At 39.1% G+C, this 25969-nt stretch overlaps 1 protein-coding gene and 1 pseudogene across 8 annotated transcripts in view; both read left to right on the forward strand.

Moving 5' to 3' along the window:
- The window catches only part of TRANK1 (tetratricopeptide repeat and ankyrin repeat containing 1), a 117070-nt gene that overhangs the window by 56626 nt on the left and 34475 nt on the right, over positions 1-25969 (forward strand). For all 8 annotated transcript variants that reach the window (XM_054552361.2, XM_024244964.3, XM_054552365.2 and 5 more), the window contains 2 exons: positions 13293-13463; positions 23125-23286. In XM_054552361.2, the coding sequence (XP_054408336.2) occupies positions 13293-13463; positions 23125-23286 (333 nt within the window). The remainder of the gene's footprint in view (positions 1-13292; positions 13464-23124; positions 23287-25969) is intronic.
- Positions 7352-12766, forward strand: LOC112132595 (chromobox protein homolog 3-like; annotated as a pseudogene).

Below are 25969 nucleotides of genomic sequence, written 5' to 3' on the forward strand. Positions count from 1 at the left end.
AACATTTTGAGGAACTGCCAGACTGTTTACCAAAGTGGCTGTGCCATTTTACGGTCCCACCAGCAGTGTATGACGATTCCAGCTTCTTCACATCATAACCCTTGTTATTTATTATCTGTTCTTTTGATGTTTTCTGTGTTTTAGTCCCTTCTTAAAGACAGTGATATTCTGGCAAACAACTAGCTCTTCGAGACAGAAGCCCTGAATTGTAACATTTCTTGAGTTCCATGGTATAATCAGGTGTGTCTGATCTTTTGGCTTCCCTGGGCCACATTGGAATAAGAATTGTCTTGGGCCACACATAAAATACAGTAACACTGATGATGGCTGATGAGCTTAAAAAAAAAAGAAGGTCTGTGCACACATCTCACAATGTTTTAAGAAAATTTACAAATTTGTGTGGGCCATGGGTTGGACAAGCTTGGAAATACTCCCATGGAGGCATAATTCATGGTACCAATGTGATGTCATGCAACATAGAGTTGGGAAGAGATGTGTGGTGGGACGTTATTATATTTTATTTTTAGTATACGGATACATTTTAAGATAGATGTAAAGAAACCTCATCATAGATAATAGCAAAATGTAGTAAAAATTATTAGGAAATGATGGGTTTTGTTTGTCATACAATTTTTTATTATAATTTTTATCACCCAGCTTGCAACATTTCTGGACATTAAACAATTGGCTCTTGTGAACTGATATGAACTGGGTCTTAGCATACCACTGTGCTAAAGCTAACACCAGCCTAGTAATTTATGGTTAAAGAATGTGCCACACCAATCATTGTGCTCTCTTTACGTATCTCTACCTTGCAAATCTTCAATAAAAAATACTTCGTGTCTGACTCTTTGATTGCAAAAAACACATCTCCAGGTATCCTGATATCCATGTGGCATAGTGGCATACGCCTGTAGTCCCAGCTACTCGGGAGGCTGAGGTAGGAGAATGGCTTGAACCCAGGAAGTGGAGCTTCCAGTGAGCTGAGATTGTGCCACTGCACAACAGCCCGGGCAACAGAGCGAGACTCCGTCTCAAAAAAAAAAAAAAAAAAATCCAACAATAAATGTAGGTGGAAGGAAGAAAAATTTTAAATCAACATTAATCAAAGACCATAGTAATACCTGTAGCTGTCAAGATCTACCTCAGCCTCCCAAGTAGCTGGGAGTACAGATGCGTGCCACTATACCCGGCTAATTTATTGTATTTTTGGTAGAGATGGGGTTTCACCACGTTAGCCAGGATGGTCTCGATCTCCTGACCTTGTGATCTGCCTGCCTCAGCCTCCCAAAGTGCTGGGATTACAGGCATGAGCCACCGTGCCGGGCCATTTTTCTCTTTACTTTTTGTTTTGTACTGTCTTTGAAATCCAGCATGTGTTTCACTCTTTTTCACCACACCTCATCATGCATTTCAAGTGCTCTATAGCCATATGTGGCTTACACTCTAACCTGTATGTGGCTTAGAATAACAATTTTATACTATTTCTTATAAACACAGAAACCCTTCCAACTTTCTGAAAGTTGGAAGGATAAAACGTAAAGTAAAGAGAGTGCTGGCTGGGTGTGGTGGCTCATACCTGTAATCCTAGCGCTTTGGGAGGCTAAGGTGGGTGGATCACTTGAGCCCGGAAATTTGAGACCAGCCTGGGCCACATGGCAAAATTAACTGGAAGTGGTGGTGGGCACCTGTAGTCCCAGTTACTTGGGAGGCTGAGGCAGGAGAATCACTTGAACTTGAGAGGCAAAGGTTGAAGTGAGCTAAGATTGTGCCACTGCATTCCAGCCTGGGCGACCGAGCAAGTTGCTGTCTCAAAAAAAAAAAAAAAAAAAAAAAAAAAAAAAAAAAAAAAAAAAAAAGGAGGGCCTTTTCTTCCTTCAATTAGAGATGTCAACATAGGCTGCCACTATGACCTCCAACGAATGAGTCTTCTCAACTCTCACAGGCTCCCTCTTCTGCTTTCTCCCATACCCTCTTCATCTTCTTTTTCATCAGGGAATATTTTAAAAAATGTTTTATTTTGAACTAATTTTAGACTTACAGAAAAGTTGCAAAAATGGTTCAGAGATTTTCTGTACTCCCCTCACCCAGCCTCCTCATAAAGTTAGCATGTTATATAATCAAAGTTTAGGCCAGCACAGTGCCTCCTGCCTGTAATCCCAGCACTATGGGAGGCCAAGATAGGAGGATCACTTGAACCCAGGAGTTCGAGACCAGCCTGGGCACCATAATGAGATCCTGTCTCTGTAAAAATAAACATAAAAAAATTAGCTGGGTATGGTGGCACAGGCCTGTAGTCCTAGCTACTCAGAGGCTGAGATGGGAAGATGGCTTGAGCCCAGGAGTTCAAGGCTGCAGTGAACTATGATCGTGCTACTGCATTCAGCCCAGTCAGTTGACTGAGACCCTGTCTCTAAAAAATAAAATAAAAGCAAAGTTTAATTATCAAAATGAAGAAATTAACATTGATATAATACTGTCCACTAATATACAGACCTCATATGAGTTTCACTAGCTTTTTCACTAACATACCTTTTCTGTTCCAGGATCCCACATTGCATTTAGTTTTCATGTCTCCTTAGTGTTCTGTTCTGTAGTCTGTGACCATTTTTCAGTCTTTCCTTGCCTTTTGTTACCTTGACCCTTTCAGAGAGTAGTAGTCAGTTATTTGGTAGACTATCTATCAATTTTGGTTTGTTTGATATTTTGTTATGACTGGAATGAAGTTACGTGTTTTTGGTAAGAATATTACAGAAATTATTTTGTATCCTCAGTGAATCATACCAAGGGGTTCATGATGTCAATACTTCTTATCATGTTAACCTTGATTATTTGGTCAAGGTGTGATGTGTGGGGCTTCTCCACTATAAAATTACTATCTTTTCTTTTGTAGTTAATGAGTATCTTGGAGGGGGTACTTTGAAACTATGCACGTACCCTGTTTCTTCTTAAACTTCTGCCCACCAATTTTGGTATCCATTGGTAGATCTTGACAGCTACAGGTATTACTATGGTCTTTGATTAACGTTAATTTAAAATTTTTCTTCCTTTGTCTACATTTATTGTTTGAAATTTTTTTTATTTTTTATTTTTATTTATTTATTTATTTTTTTCTCTGAGACAGAGTCTTGCTCTGTCTCCAGGCTGGAGTGCAGCAGCGCGATCTCGGCTCACTGCAGCCTCCGCCTCTTGGGTTCAAGCGATTCTCCTGCCTCAGCCTCATGAGTAGCTGGGATTACAGGTGTGTGCCACCATGCTCAGCTAATTTTTATGTTTTTAGTAGAGACAGGGTTTCACCATGTTGGCCAGGATGGTCTCAATCTCTTGACCTCACGTGATTCACCTGCCTGGGCCTCCCAAAGTGCTGTGATCACAGGCGTGAGCCACTACGCCTGGCCTATTGCTTGGAATTCTTCTGTAATGAAGAGCTGTTCCTTCTCCCTGTATATTCAATTATTTAATGATTTCAGTATGGACTCGGATGTTTATTTTATTCTATGGGATAAAATCCAATGCTATGATTATTTATTTTGTTGCTAACGTTGCTCCAGCTTTAGCCATAAGGCACTCCTTCAGACTGGCTCCTGTGCTCCTTCAAAAAGTCCCCTTGAGCACTTCCTTACTTTCAGACACCACAAGGTGTTCCAGGTTCATATTGCATGGTCCCTGTCCCAGCCCTGGAATCAACCACTTCTCTAAGGATCCCTGGTTCCTATTGGAGAATGTTAGAGGAAACAAGATCTGGTACTAGGTATGCCATTGCTAAGCAGAGTGTCATTGTTTCTAGGACTTTTTGGCAGATAAGAGCTAGGACATACATGTATGTGCACTAACTGATGATACTACATCTGCATTATTGTATCTCTTTGCATATGTCTATGTTAAAAACCATGAGTTTATACTGATATCTCTGATTCCAGTCCAAACACCATGATCATTCAGCCCTTTTTATTTGTAATATTGTTCATCTATAATATATTTACTTATTCAGTCTATGAATTTCAGACTAGGCAACCCATAATACCTCTGTGAGAAACACATTTACTGACTAGATTTATATTCACTTTATGTTCATTTATATTCAGTGTTTTTTGTCTTTAGCCTTAGAGCATCCTGTTAAGATACTCGTAGTTCTTTTCTTTCCCACTCCCTTTACTATGGTTTTGTTAGTAATTTGTAGAACACTCAGACTCATTTTTTTAGTGTTTATGTTCCATTTTAGGATTTGCCCCACATCCTATTTGATTTTGTTTATATTTTGGGTATATGAAGGGCATGTGAACTATTACCATGGTTCTAGGAGTCAGAACTTTACAAAAGATAGGCTTAGAGGAATGTCACTTCCTTCTCATCCTTGCTCCCTGGCCATTTCCATTTCCTCCTCCTTTCTGCCCCCTGCCCATCCAGCCTTATAGATAATCAGTTTCTTTAATTAACAGGCCTGTTCTTTCTGGATTTCTTTTGCAGCAATGAATGCACACATGCTATTTTCTTATAGCTCCCTTTTTTTTTTTTGCATGAAGAGTTACATTATATAGATACTGTAGATACTCTGGCAATTTTTCTTTTTTCTTTCTTCTCTTTTCTTTTCTCTGTGTGTGTGTGTGTTTTTTTTTTTTTTTTTTTTTTTTTTTGAGGCAAGGTCTCACTCTAGCACCCAGTCTGGAATGCAGTGGTGCAGTCTTGGCTCACTGCAGCCTCACCCACCTGGGCTCAAGCGATCCTCCCACCCCATCCTCCTGAGTAGCTAAGACTAGACATGTGCTACCATGCCCCGCTATTTTTTTTGTTGTTGTTGTTGGTAGAGACAGAGTTTTGCCATGTTTCCCAGGTTGGTCTCAAACTCCTGGGCTCAAGTGATCTGCCTGCCTTGGTCTCACAAAATGCTGAGATTACAGGCATGAGCCATTGCACCTTGCCTGGTTTTTTTCACTGAGAGTGTGTCCTGGAAATCACTCCATATTAATTCATATGTATAAATGCTTATGTAGTTTTGATAGATATTATCAACTTTTCATCTAGGAGAGGGTTGTACCAATTTGTGTTACCACCGACAATGTATGAGGGTGCTTCTCTCACAACAGTCTCACCAGTAGAATTTGTTGTCTTATTTTAAAAAGTTTTCTGGTCCAATAGGTGAGAATTGTTTTTCCAGTATAGTTTTAATTTGCATTTCTGTAATTATGTGTGAGGTTGAACTTTTAAGAATGTGTTTAAGAATCATTTTAATATCTTTAACTATGAATTATATGTTCATGTCTCTTTCCCATTTTTCTTTATGGTTTTTGGTCCTTTGTCCTCAATTTTTAAGAATTCTTTGCTCATTAGCTCTTGTCTGTGGTATATATTGCAATTATTTTCTCCCGGTTTGTCAGTTGTCTTCTGACTTTGTTGTTTTTTGTCATGCAATTTGGTTTTCTTTTTATGTAGTCAAATTTATCAATCTATTGTTTATTGCCCCCAGATTTGGGGTTACAAAGTCTTTCCTTACACCAAAGTTAAAGAAGAATTCACCCATATTTTCTTCAGGTGCCTGTAGTGTTTCATTTTTTTACATTTAGATTCTTGGTCCATTGTAGTTTATTATAAGAATCTAGCTTTACTTTTTTCCAAATAATTACCTATTTGTCTCTGCACTATTTATTTAAAAGTCTGTCTTAACCTCAGTAATTGGAGATGCCACTAATGCTGAACTTTCTGTTTTATTCTGTTTATCTCTTTGCCTATTCATGTGTTGTGGGCGTCTTTGAATCACCTTTCTAAAAACCAGTTTAAAAATTTTAGGTACACTTTATACCCACCAGGATGACTAAAATAAAAAAAGATAACAACAAATGTTGACAAGGAAGTGGAAAACTTGGATCCTTCATACATTGCTGGTGGGTAAGAAAAATGGTGCATCTGCTTTGGAAAACAGTTTGACAGTTGCTCAGAAAGTTAAACAGTTACCATAAGACCAAATCTGTCACTCATAGGTGTATACCAGGAGAAGGTAAACATGCCCAAATAAGAACTTGTACATGATTATTCATACCAGCATTATTCATAATAGCCAGAAAAGTGGAAACAACCCAAGTCTCTATCAACTGAGGAATGGATAAACAAAATATGCCATATCCATACAAGGGAATATTATTCAGCCATAAAAAGGAAGTACTTATACATGCTACAACACGGACGAAGATTGCAAGCGTTATGCTAGGTGAAAGAAGCAGACAAAAAAGACCACGTGTTGTGTGATTCCGTTGATATGAAATGTCCGGAATAAGGAAATCTCTAGAGACAGAAAGTAGATTACTGGTTGCCAGGGGTTTGGGAAGGGGAGTAGAGAATGACTTAATGTGTATGAGATTTATTTTAGGGGTGATGAAAATGTTCTGGAATTGGACAGTGGTGATGGCTGTACAACTTCATAAATATACTAAAACTAATTAAATTATATAGTTTATATTTATTTATTTGTTTTTGAGAGAGATTCTCCTTGGGGTGCCCAGGCTGGAGTGCAGTGATGTGATCTCGGCTTACTGTAGCCTCTGCCTCCTGGGTTCAAGCGATTCTCCTTCCTCAGCCTCCCAAGTAGCTGGGACTACAGGCGTGTGCCACCATGCTTGGCTAATTTTTTTTTTTTTTTTTTTTTGAGACGGAGTCTCGCTGTCACCCAGGCTGGAGTGCAGTGGTGCGATCTCTGCTCACTGCAAGCTCTGCCTCCTGGGTTCACGCCATTCTCCTGCCTCAACCTCCCGAGTATCTGGGACTACAGGCGCATGCCACCACGCCTGGCTAATTTTTGTATTTTTAGTAGAGACAGGGTTTCACCATGTTGGCCAGTTTGGTCTTGAACTCCTGAGCTCAGGTGATCTGCCCACCTCGGCCTCCCAAAGTCCTGGGATTACAGGCGTGAGCCACCACACCCGGGCAAATAATACACTTTAAAAGAATGAATTCTATGTTATATGAGCTGTATTTCAATGGAAAAAATATTTTAAAGGGGAAAAATATTGAAAGTTCATGTTTTTGATAAAAAAAGTTCATTGGATGTGGCTTAAGTTTAAGGTGCACAGGGTTGGAGATGTAACAGACCCACGACCCAGAACAGCTGAGAGGCAGTGAATAGTGGCTCTTCAAGTCTGCAATAAGAAAATGGCCTCCAATTAGGGGAACATCACACTCCCAGGACTGTTGTGGGGTGGGGGGAGGGGAGAGGGATAGCATTAGGTGATATACCTAATGCTAAATGACGAGTTAATGGGTGCAGCACACCAACATGGCACATGTATACATATGTAACAAACCTGCACGTTGTGCACATGTACCCTAAAACTTAAAGTATAATAATAATAATAAAAAGAAAATGGCCTCCAATTAAACTACATTGCAAACAAGGGGAAAGAAACAGAATGGAAAGAGTAAAAAAGTTGGAGAATTTGTGGTGGAAAAAGTAGTGGATTGATGTGTAGTGAAAGGGAAAGTGGACTATTTGCTCAAGTGGAAGGGATTTACAGATGCTACAGACCTACAAATGGAAGAACGTCATGATACAATGCTTGGTTACCTGAAGAAAATTTAGATTCCCCAGAGTTAATTGAAGCATTTATTAATTCCCAAATTAAGTAAAGAAAAGGAATTACAAAATGCTTTATCTCACAGTAAATGGGATGACAGCAAATCAAAGAAGGAAAGAGATGCTGCTGAGAAACCAAGAGGGCTTGCTAGAGGTCTTAATCCTGAAAGAATAATTGGTGCCACAGACAGCAGTGGAGAATTGATGTTTCTCATGAGATGGAAAGATTCAAATGAGGCCAACTTGATGCTGGCAAAAGAGACAAGTGTGAAGTGTCCTTAAATTGTAATTGCTTTTTATGAAGAAAGACTAACTTGGCATTCTTGCCCAGAAGATGATGTTAGTAATTGTTCACATTGTTTTATATATATATATATATTTATATATGTATATTATATATATATTTATATATGTATATTATATATATATTTATATATGTATATTTTATATATATATATTTATACAAAATCTGGTTCTTGGTTTTTTATTTACTAGTGTGAAGAAATAACTACATTCTAATGAAAATCAAGTTTGATATGTTCATTTTGAAATGGTATTGGGAGAGTTGTTGGGTTTGTTGTTGTTTTTTTTCATCAATAGAACTGGTTACTTTGAACAAAGAAACAAAAGCTCTCTGTAGTTGCTTCCTTTATCAGTAAAGAACATTCGATACCATGGTATATTATTTCCTCTGCAGTAAGGAACAGATTTTCTAAATGTTGGGGAAAATTCTCATAGTCATTAATCATAACTAAGGATCATTCTGGTTGTTTTGTTTTTGTGTACGTATACATAAAATGCATATGTAAATAGTTTTCTTTTTTTTTAAACAATTGCCAAAACAAAAGTCACAAGTAAGCCCATGTTTCTAATATGCCATCATTCTGAGCAACGTAAGAGATAAATTGCTTCCAGGTAAATTGAAAATTTTCCTGAAGCCATGTGTATCAAGTGAAATAAATGATTCTAATTAATCAGACAATTTAAATTGACAATTTAAAATCATTTATATCTAAAAATGCAATCGTTTGTTATCAAAATTCCTTAAAGAAAAATTTCATTATGGCCAACAACCCAGCGCCTCCCTATCCAGATGAGGAAGCTAGGAGAATCCTAGTACGTTTTAATTAAACAAGGCAGTTAAATGGGCATTTAAAAAGATTCTTTTAGTGAGCCATTTCTTTTCTTTCTTTTTTTTTTTTTTGAACTTTTATTTTAGGTTCGGGGGGTACTTTTGCAGGTTTATTATATAGGTAAACTGCATGTCATAGGGGTTTTGTGTGAAGATCATTTCATCACCTGGGTAATACGTATAGTGCCTGATAAGTGTTTTTTCTGATCCTCTCCCTCCTTACACCCTCCATCCTCAAGTAGGCCCTAGTGTCTGTTGTTTCCCTCCTGGTATCCAAGTATTCTAGTTGTGTAGCCCTCACTTACAGGTAAGAACATGTAAGTTGAAATCCCTGTTGCTACATTGACCGAAAGGTCATGATTCATGGACTATCTAAGACGTGGCTCATGGAAACTAATCAGATGGTTAGAGATGTTGGTAGTTTAGGACCTGCAGCTATAAATGAGTGAACAAACTCTTGTAATCTAAAGCAGCGATCCCCAACCTTTTTGGCACCAGGGACTGGTTTTGTGCAAGACGATTTTTCCACAGATGGTGGGGTATAGTTGGGGGTGGGAGAAGAGGATGGTTTTGGGATGAAACTGTTCCACCTGAGATTGCCAGGCATTAGTTAGATTCTCAAGAGTGGCAACATAGATCCTAGATCCCTCACATGCGCAGTTCACGATAGGGTTGCACTCCTATGAGAATCTAATGCTGCTGCTTATCTGACAGCAGGCGGAGCTCAGGCGATGATGCTCGCTTTCCTCTGCACACCTCCTACTGTGAGGCCCGCTTCCTAACAGGCCACAGACCAGCACCTGTCCACAGCTCGGGGGTTGGGGACCCCTGATCTAAACTATTGACTCGCATGTTTTTTCTTTACCTCAACTTATTCCTTACATGTAGGCTCAGTCTTTTCAGTATTTGTTTTACTGGTTCAGCAGAAGCCAGGAAAAACAACTTTGTATTAATCAGAATGTTATCCAACTGTATATTGTTTATTATTTAAAATACTGGTGAACGATGGTCAATAAATAGTTTTATATTCCTTTAAAAAATTCAGACACTTTCAAAGAATGTGATAAAAAGTAAATCTCTTTCTACAAAATCAACTACTAAAACACTTTTTTTGTGAGTCTTGCTAGTAATATATATGTATAATGCCAGTTTTTTCCCTTTTAAATATAAATGTAGGTACACTGTACATTCTGTTCAGCAACTTGCTTTCTTCACTGAACAATGTATCTTAGTCATCTTTCCCTAATAGTATCTGCATGGCAGTTTCATTTTTTTAACAGCTCATACTAATAGATGGTTAAATGTATTATAGTTCATTATGCAATTGAAAACAAGGCTTGGAGACCATTCTTTTACAAACATGTTTGTGAATCAGTGGGGTTGTATCTATAGGATGATTTCCTTGTTAACAAATTGCTTGTTTGAAGGAACTGTACATGTTATTTATTTGGATATATTTTAATTTTATTTAAATTTTAAATATATTAAAAAATCGAAAGGTACAAAATGTATACATCAAGAGTCTCTATTCTACTCTGTCCATTAGGCACCAAGGAATGAATGTTACTAATATCTTACATTTTTTTCTGCAAATATTTTATGATGTACAAGTAAAAGCATATATGTTTAAGATGTGCTAGCTTATTGGTATGCATTTGGATTTTGAAAGCTATTGCTAACTTAAACCCCAGAAATGTTGCCTGAACACTGGGTTTATTATCTCCTTCTTAAGTATTTTTTTGGTACATAGAGAATCAAGAACTTTCCAGATTATTTAAGTTGGCCTAAATTTTAAACCCATTTGAAAAAATTGCAGTGTCAGTTGGGCCTTAGAAATCTTCAGCTTTGTTTGTAGTTTGGTGGGTGCTTGTTGTTACAATGGTCTCACTGGCTCTGGTGCATAGAAATTTGAGAGGCCCAGGATGGCAGAGGCTGAGGAACTCACCAGAGCTGGGCGGCAGCAGAACCCAAGTCTAGATATGGTTAGCTCCTGAAATTGAAGAAGTGAGGTTGGATCATTGCATCTGTCTTGGTTAGAAGCTACACTCAAACTGGTTTAGGCAAGAAAGAGAATTTACTGTCTCATGTGACTGAAGACTCCAGAGTTTGGTTTAGGTGCTTGCTCTAAAGCTGTCTTCACGAGTCTGTCTTGCCTCTTACTCCTTTTTGTGAAGAAATAACTATGTTCTAATGAAAATCAAGTTTGATATGTTCATTTTGAAAGTGGTGTTTGGAGAGTTGTTGGGTTTGTTTGTTTTCATCAATAGCGGTTTGTGGTTATTTCTTCTTTCTGTTAGTTTCGTTTTTAGACAGGCTGTCTTTCAGTTAAGGCCACCAGAACCTTCAGGCTTACTTTCTGCCAATTTGCCAATCTCAGTCAAAGAGGATACCTCCTCCCAATAGTTCAGTACAAGTCCTCCTAGTGTGTCTTAGTGACCTGACTTTGGTCACATGTCCTCCCTATGAACCAATCAGTCACTAGAGCCAGAAGAATGGAATGATCTGATTGGCAAGGCCCTGGCCAGGATTTAGCCTCTGGAAGAGGGTATGGGACAGGGCTAGAAGAACAGAATGATCTGAATGGCCAGATCCTGGTTAAGTGTTAGCCCCTGGACCTGGGGGTTGGTGAAATGGTAGAGAATGTGGTTGTCACAGGGGTGTGTGTCAGTCTGTCTGGTGTTCACACCATCAAATCAGGTAAGGCTGAGAGAGAGGAGGTGCTGTCTCAAAGGAAAACTGGGTGGTTCTCAGAAAAAGGGAGAATGGATACTGACCAGACAAAAAAATAAGTCTGATTTGTTGGTGGTTTTCAAATTTTGCTTCCCTATCCCCTTAAAGAATTTTGAAAACCTGTGTACCTCTCTGCATGTATTTAAGTTGACATCTGGAATTTTTATAATTTTGTACACACGGATATTTTAAAATAAAACTGTTATTTCACTTCTTTACTTGTATTTAATAGAATGGAAATGATGTCCTCCCAACATTTCTGTGATTGTAAGGCTCTAAGCGTTACTTTTTTTCTGGATTGAATTATTACTAATTATCAATATGGAGCTTATCAAAACAACATAAATATAGTGAAATTTCTATAATTGTTAAACATAAAAATAAAATTCTGGGGGGAAGTAGGTAGGGGATGGATTATGTAGTGCCTTTTAAAAGAGGTTTTGCAGGTATCAGTTAGTTTTAATTGTCCTTTGGGTTGATACCCTGGAAGTTAGGAGTTTTTACCCCCTTTGGGGCAGTATACTATAGTTAGGCTGTGTCACCATACACTTAGTGGCTTGAAACAACACCCATTTATTATATGTCAGTAGAGTGACATGATGTGACTGAGTTTTCTGCTCAGTGTCTTGCAAGGCTAAAGGTATTGGCTTTGGCTATGTTCTCATCTGGAGTTCTGGGCCTGCTTTTAAGCTCACATGGTTGTGGAAGAATCCAGTTCTTTGCCATTGTTGGATTGAGATCCTGGTTATTAGCTAGAGGCTGCTCTGGTTATTAGCCAGAGGCTGCTCTTGACTTCTGCAGGCCACAGACATTCCTTGTCCTGTCTCCTGTATCTTCAAAACCAGTAGAGGAGAATTTCTTGTGCATCAAATCCCTCTCATACTCTGAATCTCTGACCTCTAGAACTTTGACCTTTAGGACTCATGTGATTAGGTCAGGCCTCTGGATAATCTCCCTATATTAAGGTAAACTGATTTGGGACCTTTGTTTCATTTGCACAGTTTCATCACAGCAGCACCTAGGCTAGTATTTGATTGAATAACTGGGAAAAAGTGTGGATGCACAACAGGTCAGAAATCTTGGGGGCTTAGAATTCTGCCTACCACAGTGAGATTCTTGATGGGTAGGAAATATGACTTAATTTTTTTTTTTTTTTTGGTAAAGTGGGAGAGGGGCAGTTGCCTTCTCAGGAGGTGAATTTTAGGAAAGCTTACATATGGAAGTTGGAGATTAGGCATTGAGTCATTTAACTCTCTGTGCCCATTTAAGTCTTTGTGTACCCCCAGGGATATACCTGTTTCATCCCGCAAACAGTTGCATCTGTGACCACAGACATATGTTGATGCTTGGCAAATGGATACATCAGAGCAGCAAATAGAGTTGGCATCCAGGGAGCTGGGGCTAGGAGGGTGGTAACAGTGACAACAAAACAGCCCCTGATGCCAAAGCAATCACCGCTTTCATGTCCTGTTTCCAGGCAGACTTTTCTCCTGGAAGAATATTTTGTTTCCTCTCTAGGGAATAAAGAAATCTGAAGTCACAGCTTGATGTTATCCCTACAGCTGTAACTGTTGCTTAGTAACCAGATTCCCCCTCTCCTTGCTTGTTACCAAGGAGAGGGGAGAAAGGTAGAGAGAAGCGCACTTCTGAACCTCTTGAAAGCTATTGTCCTTCCCACTCTACACAGAACTCCTTGCTTCAGGGAGTTGGGTGGACTACCTGAGGCTAGCAGTTCAGGCTCCACAAGCAGAAGACCCTAGTCCTCTTGCCCTGGGCTGCTTGGGAGGAGACTGAGAAGAAGAGCACTCATGGGGACATCTTATGGAAGGAACCATGACAAACCCCCCTTCTCGTTTTGGCCTGCCCTAGGACAAACAGAGGATGTGCAGATGCTCCTGCGCTTTGGGGCAGATCCCACTTTGCTGGATCGACAGTCTCGGTCTGTTGTGGATGTCCTGAAGAGGAATAAGAACTTCAAAGCCATCGAGAAGATCAACAGTCACTTGGAAAAGCTAGCTACGTGTTCTAAGGACCTATCAGGTACAGCTTCCAGTGTATTAACTTTTGTGGGGGATAAAACTGGTTCTGTGACATTAGAAACAAATCAGTTTATCTCTTTTTTTGTATATATACACAGACACACACACACACATACATATATATGGAAGTGAGACCTACCAATCTTTGGAAAACTTGTTTGCTTTTTTTTTTTTTAAGGTAGAATGAGACAGCTCTTATTTAGAGAGATGCTATGACATTCTGGGAACTTTTTCAAGTCCACCTTTGGACAGTGTGGATGATTTTTTTTTTCCCATGCATGCACACAGCAAAAAAGGAAAAAAAATTAGACAGAATATGAGATAACAAAATCAAGTCTATTCCTTAGAAACAATTATGGCCAACAATTTAAAATACACATACATCTCTATTTCTTGGTTTATCAATTTTGGACAGCATCTGCTGACAAGACTGCGTAAAAGACGAAGTGCTTGGCTGTGTCAGTCCTATTTGTTGGGTTTTGTTTAGTAATGCTATTTGTATCATTTATATTCTATTTCTTAACTCTAAGTTTTTCATGCTGCATCTACAGATTGATTCTAAAAATTGCAAATTAGTGAATGACATTTGCATGCTGGTATAATTATGTAAATGTTACTCTTTCCACAACTAGTAACATGGGAAGACCTATAGAAAGGAATCACCAAATGTCCTGAAAACTTTGCTCTTTAAATGTGATACTCTTTAAGCATCTCAGTTTAATGAAACATGTATGTATTTTTACACTTCTTGTAGTTCTTGCACTCATACATGACTCCTGTGGCTACTGTTATCCACATAGATTTCCTCCTTGATAGGTTGGAGTACTTGGTCAAGCAAGTTTTTCATGGAGCAGGCATAGATAGTAGACTTACAGAATTTTTGAAAATGTCTTTCTTTTACCCTCATATTGATGGATAATTTGTCTGAATATAGGCATTGTATTTCATCAATAGTAAGTTACACACCCCCCCGCCGCCCAGCAATTTTAACATCTTTGAAATGGGAATGTGTTTTATAATCAGTGATGTGTCATAATTTAATGGCAGCCTTTTCTGGTATGTTCATCAATATCTATGGTATCTTAGTTTTATGAAATATACTGTAAAAGCTTGTTCCTCACAACTTTGTATAAATTATTTCATTATCTTCTAGCTCCCATTGCTACTGATAGAAGTCTGATGTCAGTCTCATTTTTTCCCCCTCTAGAATTTTCTCTGTCCTTGGAGTCCTGAAATTTCCTTAGTATGTATCTAGATGTGGGTCCTTCCTCATTCTTCTGGCTTGGCACCTGTTGGCCCCTTGCATTCTGTTTTCTTAGCTCAGGGGAATTATCTTCTATTATTTTGTTCCCATCCAAGTCTCTTTTCTCTTTGCCACTGCTATTAAATGGATGAGCTTCTTGAATTTATAATATATGTCTCTGTACCTTTCCCTACTAGTCTCTGTCTCCTTTTCTCTTCCCAGATCTTTGAATTCATCTAAAGCTTCCTTTTATAATTTGTCTCGTCCATTGCTGCATTTTTTAATTTGGAAAATTATAGTTTTAATTTCTAGAACTCTTTTGATTGTTTCTTATCTATAGCTGCTTATTCATGTTTTATATTTGCCACATCTTCTTGCATTGCATTTAAAAAAGCAAATAATTTTTTTTAAAAAACCTTTCTCCTTTCTTCCCTGATTTATTAATGTTACTTTTGGGGTTAGTTGACTCATTTTCTTTTTTTTTGAGATGGAGTCTCGCACTGTTGCCCAGGCTGGGGTGCAGTGATGCGATCTCAGCTCATTGCAACCTCCCATCTCCCAGGTTCAAGCAATTCTCCTGCCTCAGCCTCCCAAGTCATTGGGATTACAGGCATGTACCACCACACCCGGCTACTTTTTGTATTTTTAGTAGAGACTGGGTTTCACCATGTTGGCCAGGCTGATCTTGAACTCCTGACCTCAAGTGATCTACCTGCCTCGGCCTCCCAAAGTGCTGGGATTATCGGCATGAGCCACCATGCCCAGCCTGACTCATTTTCTTGCTTCTCTTTTGTGCTATTCCTTTTCCCTAATTATCTTCTGATCTTTGGATGGTTTGTATTTATGATTGAAGGACTAGATTGATTAATACTTAATAGTTGGTAAGCATTCATTTCCTGCAGTAATTTAAATATGCTTCTCTAGAAACACTCCCTCTCTTGAATGTGCAAGTGGGCAGCAAATTGCAGGCAACCTGTATGGGGCATGTGTTGGGGTGGGAGATAGTCTGTCAGGCTGTGGATTATTGCAATTGCCAGAGTGAGAAAAGTTTTATGTGAGGGAGATTGAAGCTGCTTTTTAAACACTTCTCCCTTGACTCCATTTCCCCATTTATGTTTTAATTTTTATTTATTTATTTTAAAGATGTCATTTCTATGAGACTGTGAGAACACGGAGAGAGGGGTAGAGCCGTCTTTTTATTTTTTTCCTTTTCATGGGTGTTCTTTTAAAGCTTTGACATATCATGTTTAGTTTTTAAATGACCTCATGTTTTTAGGAATACTAATTTCTTCTGTGAGGTAGCATAATGAGTAGGTGATTGTGGAATGCTTTTTGAGAGCTTGTGCATATCATCTCAGTTTCAGAATGGTTTCCATGATTTGAGAAACTCCAAGTAGCCAAACAGGTCAGTGAATTTTCAGACTTTAAAATAATGGCAAAAGAAGAACCACTGGTTAGTGGTAGAAAATGGCTGACTTGTGTGCAATATATATATATATAAATTTTTTTTTTTTAAGAGACGGGGTTTCGCTCTTGTTGCCCAGGCTGGAGTGCAGTGGCACAATCTTGGCTCACCACAACCTCTGCCTCCCGGATTCAAGCGTTTCTCCTGCCTCAGCCTCCTGAGTAGCTGGGATTACAGGTGTGCACCACCACACCCGGCTAATTTTTGTATTATTAGTAGGGACGGGGTTTCAGCATGTTGGCCAGGCTGGTCTTGATCTGCTGACCTCAGGTGATCTCCCGCCTTTGCCTCTCAAAGTGCTGGGATTACAGATGTGAGCCACTGCACTCAGCCTGCAAATTTTATCTTTTATTAATTTTAATTTCAGTTCTTAGAATACTGTGTATGTTCTATTTAGTGTTAAAGTCTTTTGCCTAAGTCATTCATGTTGGTTTAGTTTTTAAGGTTTTAGGTGTTTTTTTTTTTTTAGTTTCTTTGTATAATACAATCCTTGAATATCTGTTAATCCTAAAAATGCCTTGTCTTCTGAGGCAAGGTTCTTGCTCTCGCTTCTCTCTCCTTCACCAGTTAAATGTGACCTGGGTTTGGAACCAAGAGAAGAGACTCAGTAGAATCTCAGTGTGTCCCCTTTTCACTCATTAGAATTCACCTGTACTTGCTTGGCAGAAAAGCATGCATGAGAGGACTGTGCATCATTCCAGGCTTGCCATTTGGCTTACCAGGTAGTCTGTGATGGTAGTGGATGCAGTCAAGCCTAAAGCCTTCCATACTCAACGGTAAACTTGTTGGATGTTTGATTTCTGTAAAGGTTTCCAGACCATTGGTCACAAAGATTTTCTTGCCATGCTAGAGGAATATTGAAAGACTATAGAGAAACACGAGTGAAAGGAACTAGTAAAAAAAAAAAAATCTGTAAAGAGGAGAAGTTAATCAAGAAGGGCTGGCAAGGTGGAGTTGTATATTTCCCAAAGTATTCTAGGCAGTGGAACTCTCTCTTTCTCTCTTTTTTTTTTTTTTTTTTGAAACAGAGTTTTGCTCTTGTTGCCCAGGCTGGAGTGCAATGGCACAATCTCTGCTCCCTGCAACCTCCGTCTCCCGGGTCCAAGCGATTCTCCTGCCTCAGTCTCCTACGTAGCTGGGATTACAGGCATGCACCACCATGACCGCCTAATTTTGTATTTTTTGTAGAGATGGGGTTTCAATGTGTTGGTCAGACTGGTCTCCAACTCCTGACCTCAGGTGATCCACTCCCTTCAGCCTCCTAAAGTGCTGCGATTATAGGCGTGAGCCACCACTCCTGACACAGCAGTAGAACTTGTGGAGAAGCCTAAATAAAGCCTATGTGAACTCTATAGGTGATGATCTTCGAATGAAATTATATACTGAATATCACTGTTCCTTTATACATCCAGAGAGTTGTATAGAGTTACATGCATACATTTTGTTTCTAAGATTTTACTGATGGCACAAAGTTTAAAACCTAAGGTGGGGCTGGGGGATCTTTCTAGACTAGGTCCATGAAGTATAATTTTCCTAGATGATGGAAATGTCCTACACCTATTCTGTCTGATATGATAGCCACTCGTCACATGTGACTGTTGAGCAGTTGAAATGTGTGTGGCTCATGCATCTGAAGAAACAGAAATTTCATTTTATTTAATTAACTGTAATTTTATGTAAGTTAGTGGCCATGTATGGGATAATGTAGCTTTAGACTTTAGCTCCCAGAAGGTGTTTCTATCCAGAAAGTAGTTGAAGAGACTGGGAGAATCAAAGGAGGAGGCCCAGGGCCACGGGAATGAAGGAGGATCTACTTTGTTTTTATGGACCTTAATCCTTCCCCATCCTAATCCATTAAAGGGACAGATGGAAGCATTGTCTTTAGGAAGAGCTGCTGCTAGGGAGCTGTACCTGTGCCTAACATTTGTTTTTTGCATCTATGGTCCTGAGTACAATAACATTAGGATATGAGTTGTTTTACATCCAGATGAATGAACATTCCAATTTACAGACCACGATGAAAGATACTTTCTCCCTTGACTCTTCCTCAAGTTTGCTGCACCCCATTTTGCTGATAACAGTGGTCCTCATCTCTTAGGATGGGGCTGCTTTTGGCATCTAGGTGAGAAATAAAGGGTCTTGCTAAAGATTTCTGCTGTTCTCTAAACCAGTGTTTCTCCATGTCAACATGTGCATGAATCATTTGAGAGCCTGCTAAAATGCACATTTTGATTCAGCAGGTTCAGGGCAGGTCCTAAGATTCTGTATTTCTCACTAGCTGCCAGGGCAAGCCAGGGACCACTTTGAGGAGCAAGGCTTTAGTCCTAAATAGTCAAGATTACAGAATGGTCTTTATCCAGTTTTCATAGCCACCACCAGATGGCAGCATGTCCACTTTCTCTACCTGCTGTTGCTGCTCAGCTCTTTCCTTAGGACCAAGAAGCGCAAGATTGGAGCCTTTGTTTTTCTCACAGTTGTTTGTGATCTTCTCTCTGATTTACTAGTTCTTGGCCTTTTTGAGTCAGCTTACATCAGGCCTCTGAAACCTTGGCTCTCTGGTGCTCCAGTGGGGAGCCAGCTGCTTTCTGCTGTGCTCAGCACCAGGACAGTGCCTGTTTCAGTAAATCAGGCATAGGGTATTGACTTAAAGGATGTCTATCATACTTCTTCCTTTTTATAAAACCAATCTTTTTATATATTTAGAAAATTTATGAAATGTAGAAAAGAAACTATTAATTATCTGTAATCGTACCTGTCAGAAAAAAATTAATGTATTTGTGATTTGGTCATTTAGTCTTATTCCATGCATTTTTAGTTATATATTTATATTTTCTTTTATAAAATGTGATGAGAATGTAAATTTAAATTGATAAAAATGTATGTAATAAAACCTAACACTTTTGCTTTTTAAACCTTATAAAAAGATTTTGGACAAAAATGAAATCTCCTTTTGAAATAATTTATTTCTATTTTCTATTACTTCTGACTATGGTTGCAACTTCAGAAGAGGTTTTTAATTTTTAATTTCAAATCTGCGTATATACACAGTAAGTCATCACTTAACATTATTAGCAGGTTCTTGGAAACTGACTTGAAGCAAAATGATGTATAACAAAACCAGTTTTACCATAGGTTAATTGATAACAAACAAGAGTTAAGTTCCTAAGGCATAGTTTTGGTCACAAAAACATCACCAGACTTCTAAATAAAGATCTAATATTAAACATGGAAATAAATGTGAGCTATATATACATTTAAGAAAGGTTAATAAAAACAAGTAAGATAATTGTTTACCGAGTTATTCCAGTTCAGTGTTGAAGGTGGCCAGTTTATTCTGGCAGCTCAGGAAGCCCAGTGGGAGCTAGCCCTCCACAGGATTCCATTCAATTACAGGCTCACTCACACACATCCACACTCACTCAGACTGGGACAACTGAGACATGCCAGTTCACCTATCGTGCACATCTTTGGGGTGTGGGAGGAAACCTGAGTACTTAGAGAAAATCCAGGCAAAGATGGGAAGAATGTGCAAATTCCACACAGTGTCCCCGGTGGGGACCCAATTTGTTTTCTCATCGATGTTATAATGAAACTCTGTTGAAAGGAATGTTATTTGAGGACCTGCTGTATTTGCTAAATGTGATCATTGTTGAAAATTTGTAAAAGTATAGTTTTCTATAAAAGCAAATTTATTGTAATTACATGTTAGCACATTTTTATTCAGTCTTTTGTTGTTCAGTACTTACGTAGTCATCTTTTAAAAACTCTTGATTATAATGCATAAGCAACTTTGTTTCCTGATGTTTCTTTTGACTCTTTAAGCTTATATGAAATTTAGAAACAAAATCAGAAAAGATCAGTGAAGTAAACAAGTCACCCACAGCCCTCCTACCAAGGGATACCATTTGTCAGTATTTAGCAACTTTCCATCTGTATCATTCTCTGATTTCTTTCCTGATGTTTGAATCTTTCACTCATCTATAACTGTCTTCTTAACAAGTCTGAACCATGTAATCATGTATTTATTATGCAGCTGCATCTAATTGTGTCTTTTGTTGAGCTTAGTATGTTTCTGTTCATTTTCATGTGAGTTTTTTACTAAACTTACTTTCCTGGGGGAAGAATGATGTTTTTGCAAAGATTCTATCAGGCAGACAAGCAGCAAGTTTCCATCAGCTTGATAGTGAAGGAAGTTTCTCTTTTACCAAAGGTCCTATTTTTTTTTTTTTTTTTTTGTACTGTGAGTTTTCATCCTTTTTTGTGTGTCTTCATAGGTATTTTAGGATGAAGATGGGAGGGCAAAGTCCAGGGATGCTAGCCAGATATTGCTTTACTACACACAATTTCTGTCTCAGTGAGCTTCCAGCCAAGGTGATGTGGGTCTTTCTTTGCCAAATGATAATCATATTCTGTTCTCTGGAGGATGATGCTATAGTGGATCTTCCTTCTGCCTGGCACCTGAACATCTCTTGATTAGAGTGGGCAATGAGTGTTTGCCCCGGAAATGGATGTGTGTATGTTTCTGGTATTCTGGCTTGATTTATTGAAATGTGATTTCGATGTGTGTCAGAAGGTGTGGCAGATGTTGGAGAGCTCTGTCTTGATTCCCCTGGATCCCTTTCACCATTTCTGGGTACCCCCTGACATTGGTATGTGTGCAGTTTGAAAAGTCAGCACCCAAAGCTTGTTTTCAAGGGAGTGTCTTTGGGCTTATAGCGGCTGTTTTGCTCATGCTTCTTTTTAAACCAGAAATGTCTGGGAATTTATATTGTCCAAAGGCAGCCTGTAGCTAGTGACTGATAGATGCGAGAGTATGAAAGCCCATTTCCTTTGCCTTGCACAGGGACCACTCTGAAGTGTGACTCACACTCCAGAGCCTTCCTGTGGGATCAGGCTGAGACCACCCTCTGTGGGACTTTGCCTGAGTGCATACCTGGGTTTGGCTTCCCTTCTCACCCTTACTCTGCTTCCCCCACTCCCCTACTGGTCTTCCTCCTTAATAAACTACTTGTGCACAAATCTGGTGTCTGCTGCCAGGGAACCTGACTGAAGCATGCTTTTAATTTTTTTCCTATTTTCAAATAGCCTGTCTCTTTTAAAGTATTCCCACTCTGGTAGAACATGACATTGAACATTCATTCATCTCTTCACAACCATGATAGTGCTACTCTGCGCCAGGCTGTTTTCACTTGATGTGAAAATAAATGTCCAGTTCTGCTCTCTTATCTGTTCAGTAAGATTCCATTTTAATTAACAATACTTTTTGATACCTAATAAAAATTTTGTCATTTTTTTCCAACACTTCATACTTCATCAGTGACTATTTTTTCTCTTTCTTTCTTTCTTTTTCTTTCTTTCTTTCTTTCTTCCTTCCTTCCTTCTTTCTGTCTCTCTTTCTCTTTCTTTTCTTTCTTTCTCTTTCTTTCTTTCTTTCTTTCTCTTTCTTTCTTTTCTTTCTTTCTTTCTCTCTCTGTCTCTGTCTCTCTCTCTCTCTCTCTGTTTTTTTCTTTGGAGACAGGGTCTTGCTCTGTTGCCCAGGCTGGAGTGCAGTGGTGTAATCATTACTCATTGCAGCCTCAACCTCCTGGGCTCAAGCAATCCTCCTGCCTCAGCCTCCTGAGTAGCTGGGACCACAGGCATATGCCATTACACCTGGCTAATTTTTGTATTTTATTTGTATATATGAATATGTCTATATATATGTATATGTGTGTGTACATATATATGTTTTGTAGAGACTGGGTTTTGCCATGTTGCTCAGGCTGGTCTTGAACTCCTGAGCTCAAGCAATCCACCCGTTTCAGCCTCCCAAAGTGCTGGGATTACGGGAGTGAGCCACCGCACCCAGCCAGTGGGTGTTTTCTCATCATGACTACTTTATCAAATAAGTTGAATGAAAAAGATATTGCCTTCCCTTCCTTGGCCAGAGAGATGGCTCCTTACTTGGCCTTTTCCACTTGCAAATAAGACATATTTGGGTGGCTGACATGTAGTTGGATGTTGCCATCGTGCTAAGCCATCTTTCTGCTGTCACTCCCTGAATTGTTATATCAGTTATCTATTACTGCATAACAAAATACTCCAAATTTCGTGGCTTAAAACAACAAGCATGCTGGGTGTGATGGCTCACGCCTGTAATCCCAGCACTTTGGGAGGCCGAGACGAGTGGATTATGAGGTCAGGAGTTCAAGACCAGCCTGGCCAATATGGTGAAACCCCGTCTCTACTAAAATTACAAAAATTAGCCGGGCGCAGTGGCAGGTGCCTGTAATCCCAGCTACTCGGGAGGCAGAGGCAGGAAAATTGCTTGAACCTTGGCGGCAGAGGTTGCAGTGAGTGGAGATCATGCCACTGCACTCCAGCCTGGGCGATAAGAGTGAGACTCCATCTCAAAAAAAAAAAAACAAAACCAAAAAAACAAAAAAACCCCCCAAAACCAACAAGCATTTATTTGGCTCCTGATCCTACAGGTCAGCAATTTAGTCTGGGCTGTTCTTATGGCCTTAATTGAACTTACTCAAGTGTCTGCAGTCTTTGCTGATGTTGGCTGGTTTCTTTCACATCTATAAGGTCTCAGTTTGGACAACTAGGCCGATTCCTTCCTGTTCTATGTTGTCTCTTATCTCTCAGTAGGCTAGCCTGACTTGTTTACATGATGAAGGCCACAGCCTCAAGAAAGTCAGCAGAAGTATACAAGGCTTCTTGAAGCCCAGGCTTAGAAATGGCACAAAAATCACATCTACTGCATTCTATTTGTCATAGCAAGTCATGAAGCTAGTCCAGAATCAGGGGAGGGTGGAGGGGAAAGAGGCTCCACTTCTTGATGGGAGGAGCGGCAAAGTCACACTGCACAGCATGTGAGTATGTGGAGGGTTGGAGAATTGTGGTTATTTTTGCAGTCTGTAACAGCTGCAATTTCTGTATTCAGAAGCATTACCTGGTGCTGTTTTGTAGGATTCAGCAATGGTGATGGACCCACTAGTGAAAACGACATTTTCAGGAAGGTCTTGGAGCAGCTGGTGAAGTATATGAACTCAGGAAACCGGTTATTGCATAAAAACTTTCTGAAGCAGGAAGTAGTTCAGAGGTTCTTGCGTCTCCTTTCTACTCTGCAAGGTAATTTTTTTCCACAATGTTCAATTATGTTAAAAATGATTTATGTTCATTAAAATTCTTTTCTAATATCTGTTTAGAAATTAATTTTAAAAAATAAAGATAATGTATCTACATGTAAAACATTCAGACAACACAGAGCATTCTTTGGTGTAAAATCCATTACATACCCCTGAACTTCAACCCCTAAATCCCATCCCCAGAAACAACCTGTTACTAGCTTGTTATGTGTCCTTCTAGAATTACTCTTTGCATATATAGTCATTTAAAAAATACTACAGATATTTCTCTCTTCTGTAGGTACTGGCTAACACTGGAGTATAAAGTTATTGTAGAATTGAGTGTTCTTCTTTTTCATTATGGGGAAATCAGGAAACTTCCTGAAAAGAACTTTAGATGACAAAAATTTAAATAATTTGGGAAGATTCTAGAAATTCTAAGTAGGTAAAATTTAATATTTTTAAAATGGACACTTCATAAGGCTGGGATGTCTCCATTTTACAAAGAGTGCAAGAAGGCATGGCCAGAGAAACCTAAAATACTCAGGGTATGCAGCAGATGATAGTATTTAAGGCTTGGAGTTTAGCATTCAAGTCTTGTTTCCAACATACCAGATCTGTGACCTTAGGCCAATTAATTAACCTCTTTAAGCTTCAGTTTCTTCATCCCCTTGCCTTGGCTAGGGAACTAACCTCGTGAGATAATGGATATAGAACAATTAGTCTAATGTCCTGCACATAAAATGCTAGTACTTGTTAGCTGTTAGGATGGGTTGAGATGAGGCTAGGTTGTCAGCCTTTCTTTCTTAGGTATCAGTGAGTCAAAGATAACCAGCATACCTGTTACACACACTCTAGGATGGGGCCACTTTGTATGGGATCTATTAGATGTAGACATTTTGTAGAAACCACATCTAGGGAGCCTTTGGTTTTTGGACTTAATGTCATTTGATCTGTGGCCCATGAAGACTGTCCTCATTTATACTTAGGGTTGTGAAAATAAAACCTTATTTAATGGTATTTGGTAAAAATCTCATAAAAGCCCATTCGAAGGGAATGCTGCTTCTCCAATGTCCTTTGTGTCTTATGGCCTATGTTCCTGTGCCTCTTTTTTTTCTCTGTAGGGTATTGTGAGTGTTGGTGTGGGTTCTTCTTTCTCTCGCTTTGGCTTGGTTACTTTCCCTTTTCCTCTTATTCCTTACTCTTTGTACCTTTCTCGAAGGTCTCTCCCTCAGCTGTTTTCCAGAGCTGAGTGGGTCTCTAATCCACCCAACCTTTTTAACTTTTTTCTGTCTTCACTTTTCCTTTTTTTTTCCTCTTTGTATCCTTAACTGGCCATAGGGTAGGCTATTTATAGCTCTTCCTATTGAAAATGACAGACTCGAATGGGCTAAAAATTGGCAAAAAAGTGACTTTTTTTGACTCTCCTAATAAAAGTGTCAGGCTGGCTTCACGTACAGCTGGCTTCAGGGAGCTCACCAATGTCACTATGACCCATTGTCTCCCATCTTTCAACTGAGCTCTCTGCTAGTTGGCTTCCATCTCAGACTCTCTGTGGAGATGACATTGAAGTCTCTAATCTCTGACTTGTCCCACTTTTCTGGACTTGTTGACGCATCTGTCTCTCTCTTTCAGTGGTTCGAACAAATGTCCTAGGCTTCACTTTGGATCATGATGTATACCTCTGTAGCTAAATGTGATCAGAAGGATGGAGATTCTTGATTGGCTTAGGTCCAAATCACATGCTACCCTATCTCATCCATACGTCAACAGAGAGTACCAGAAGGTGGGAGAGGGCTGATACCAGATGATGAGTGAATAGATTCCGGGGGACAAAAATTGCAAATGCTGATTTAAATAGTTTGCCTTTTACACTTTTATTCTGATTCCTGTTAAAATAAGATGGTAGACTAGCCTATATTTAATTTCTTATTTTAAAATGAACATTTTAAATATTAAAATGAATATTCATTTTAAGAAAATTTGGAAAAAGATGGGAAGCAAAAACTAGCAAATGCAAATCAAGTTGCTCTTATTTAGGTAATCCTTGATTTTTCTCCCCTTCTGCTCTTCCTCCCTGCTTTCTTAGTGGTAGGGTTGCCAGACAAAATACAGAATTCCCTGTTGAATTTAAATTTCAGATAAGCAATGAATAATTTTTTAGTATAAATATGTCCCTAAATATTGCATATATATACTTATACAAAAATTTATTTGTTGTTCAACTAAAATTCAAATTTAATTGGCATCCTATGTTTTTATTTGCTAAATTTGACCATCTACTTGCTGAAGGTCTGTTTAAAATGTTTTCTACTCTTGGCCGGGTGCAGTGGCTCATGCCTGTAATCTCAGCACTTTGGGAGGCTGAGGTGGGCGGATCATGAGGTCAGGAGATCGAGACCATCCTGGCTAACACAGTGAAACCCTGTATCTACTAAAAATACAAAAAAGTAGCCGGGTGTAGTCCCAGGTACTCGGGAGGCTGAGGCAGGAGAATGGCGTGAACCCAGGAGGTGGAGCTTGCAGTGAGCTGAGATCACGCCACTGTGTTCCAGCCTGGGTGACAGTGAGACTCCATCTCAAAAAAAAAAAAAAGTTTTCTACTCTTAAGATTCACCAGCAGTATGAAGTGGGATAATGTTTATCCTGTCTTTAGACATCAAAGATCAGATGGAAACATTTACTTA

The sequence above is a fragment of the Pongo abelii genome, chromosome 2 (genome assembly GCF_028885655.2).
Source record: "Pongo abelii isolate AG06213 chromosome 2, NHGRI_mPonAbe1-v2.0_pri, whole genome shotgun sequence".
In the NCBI taxonomy this organism is placed as follows: domain Eukaryota; kingdom Metazoa; phylum Chordata; class Mammalia; order Primates; family Hominidae; genus Pongo; species Pongo abelii.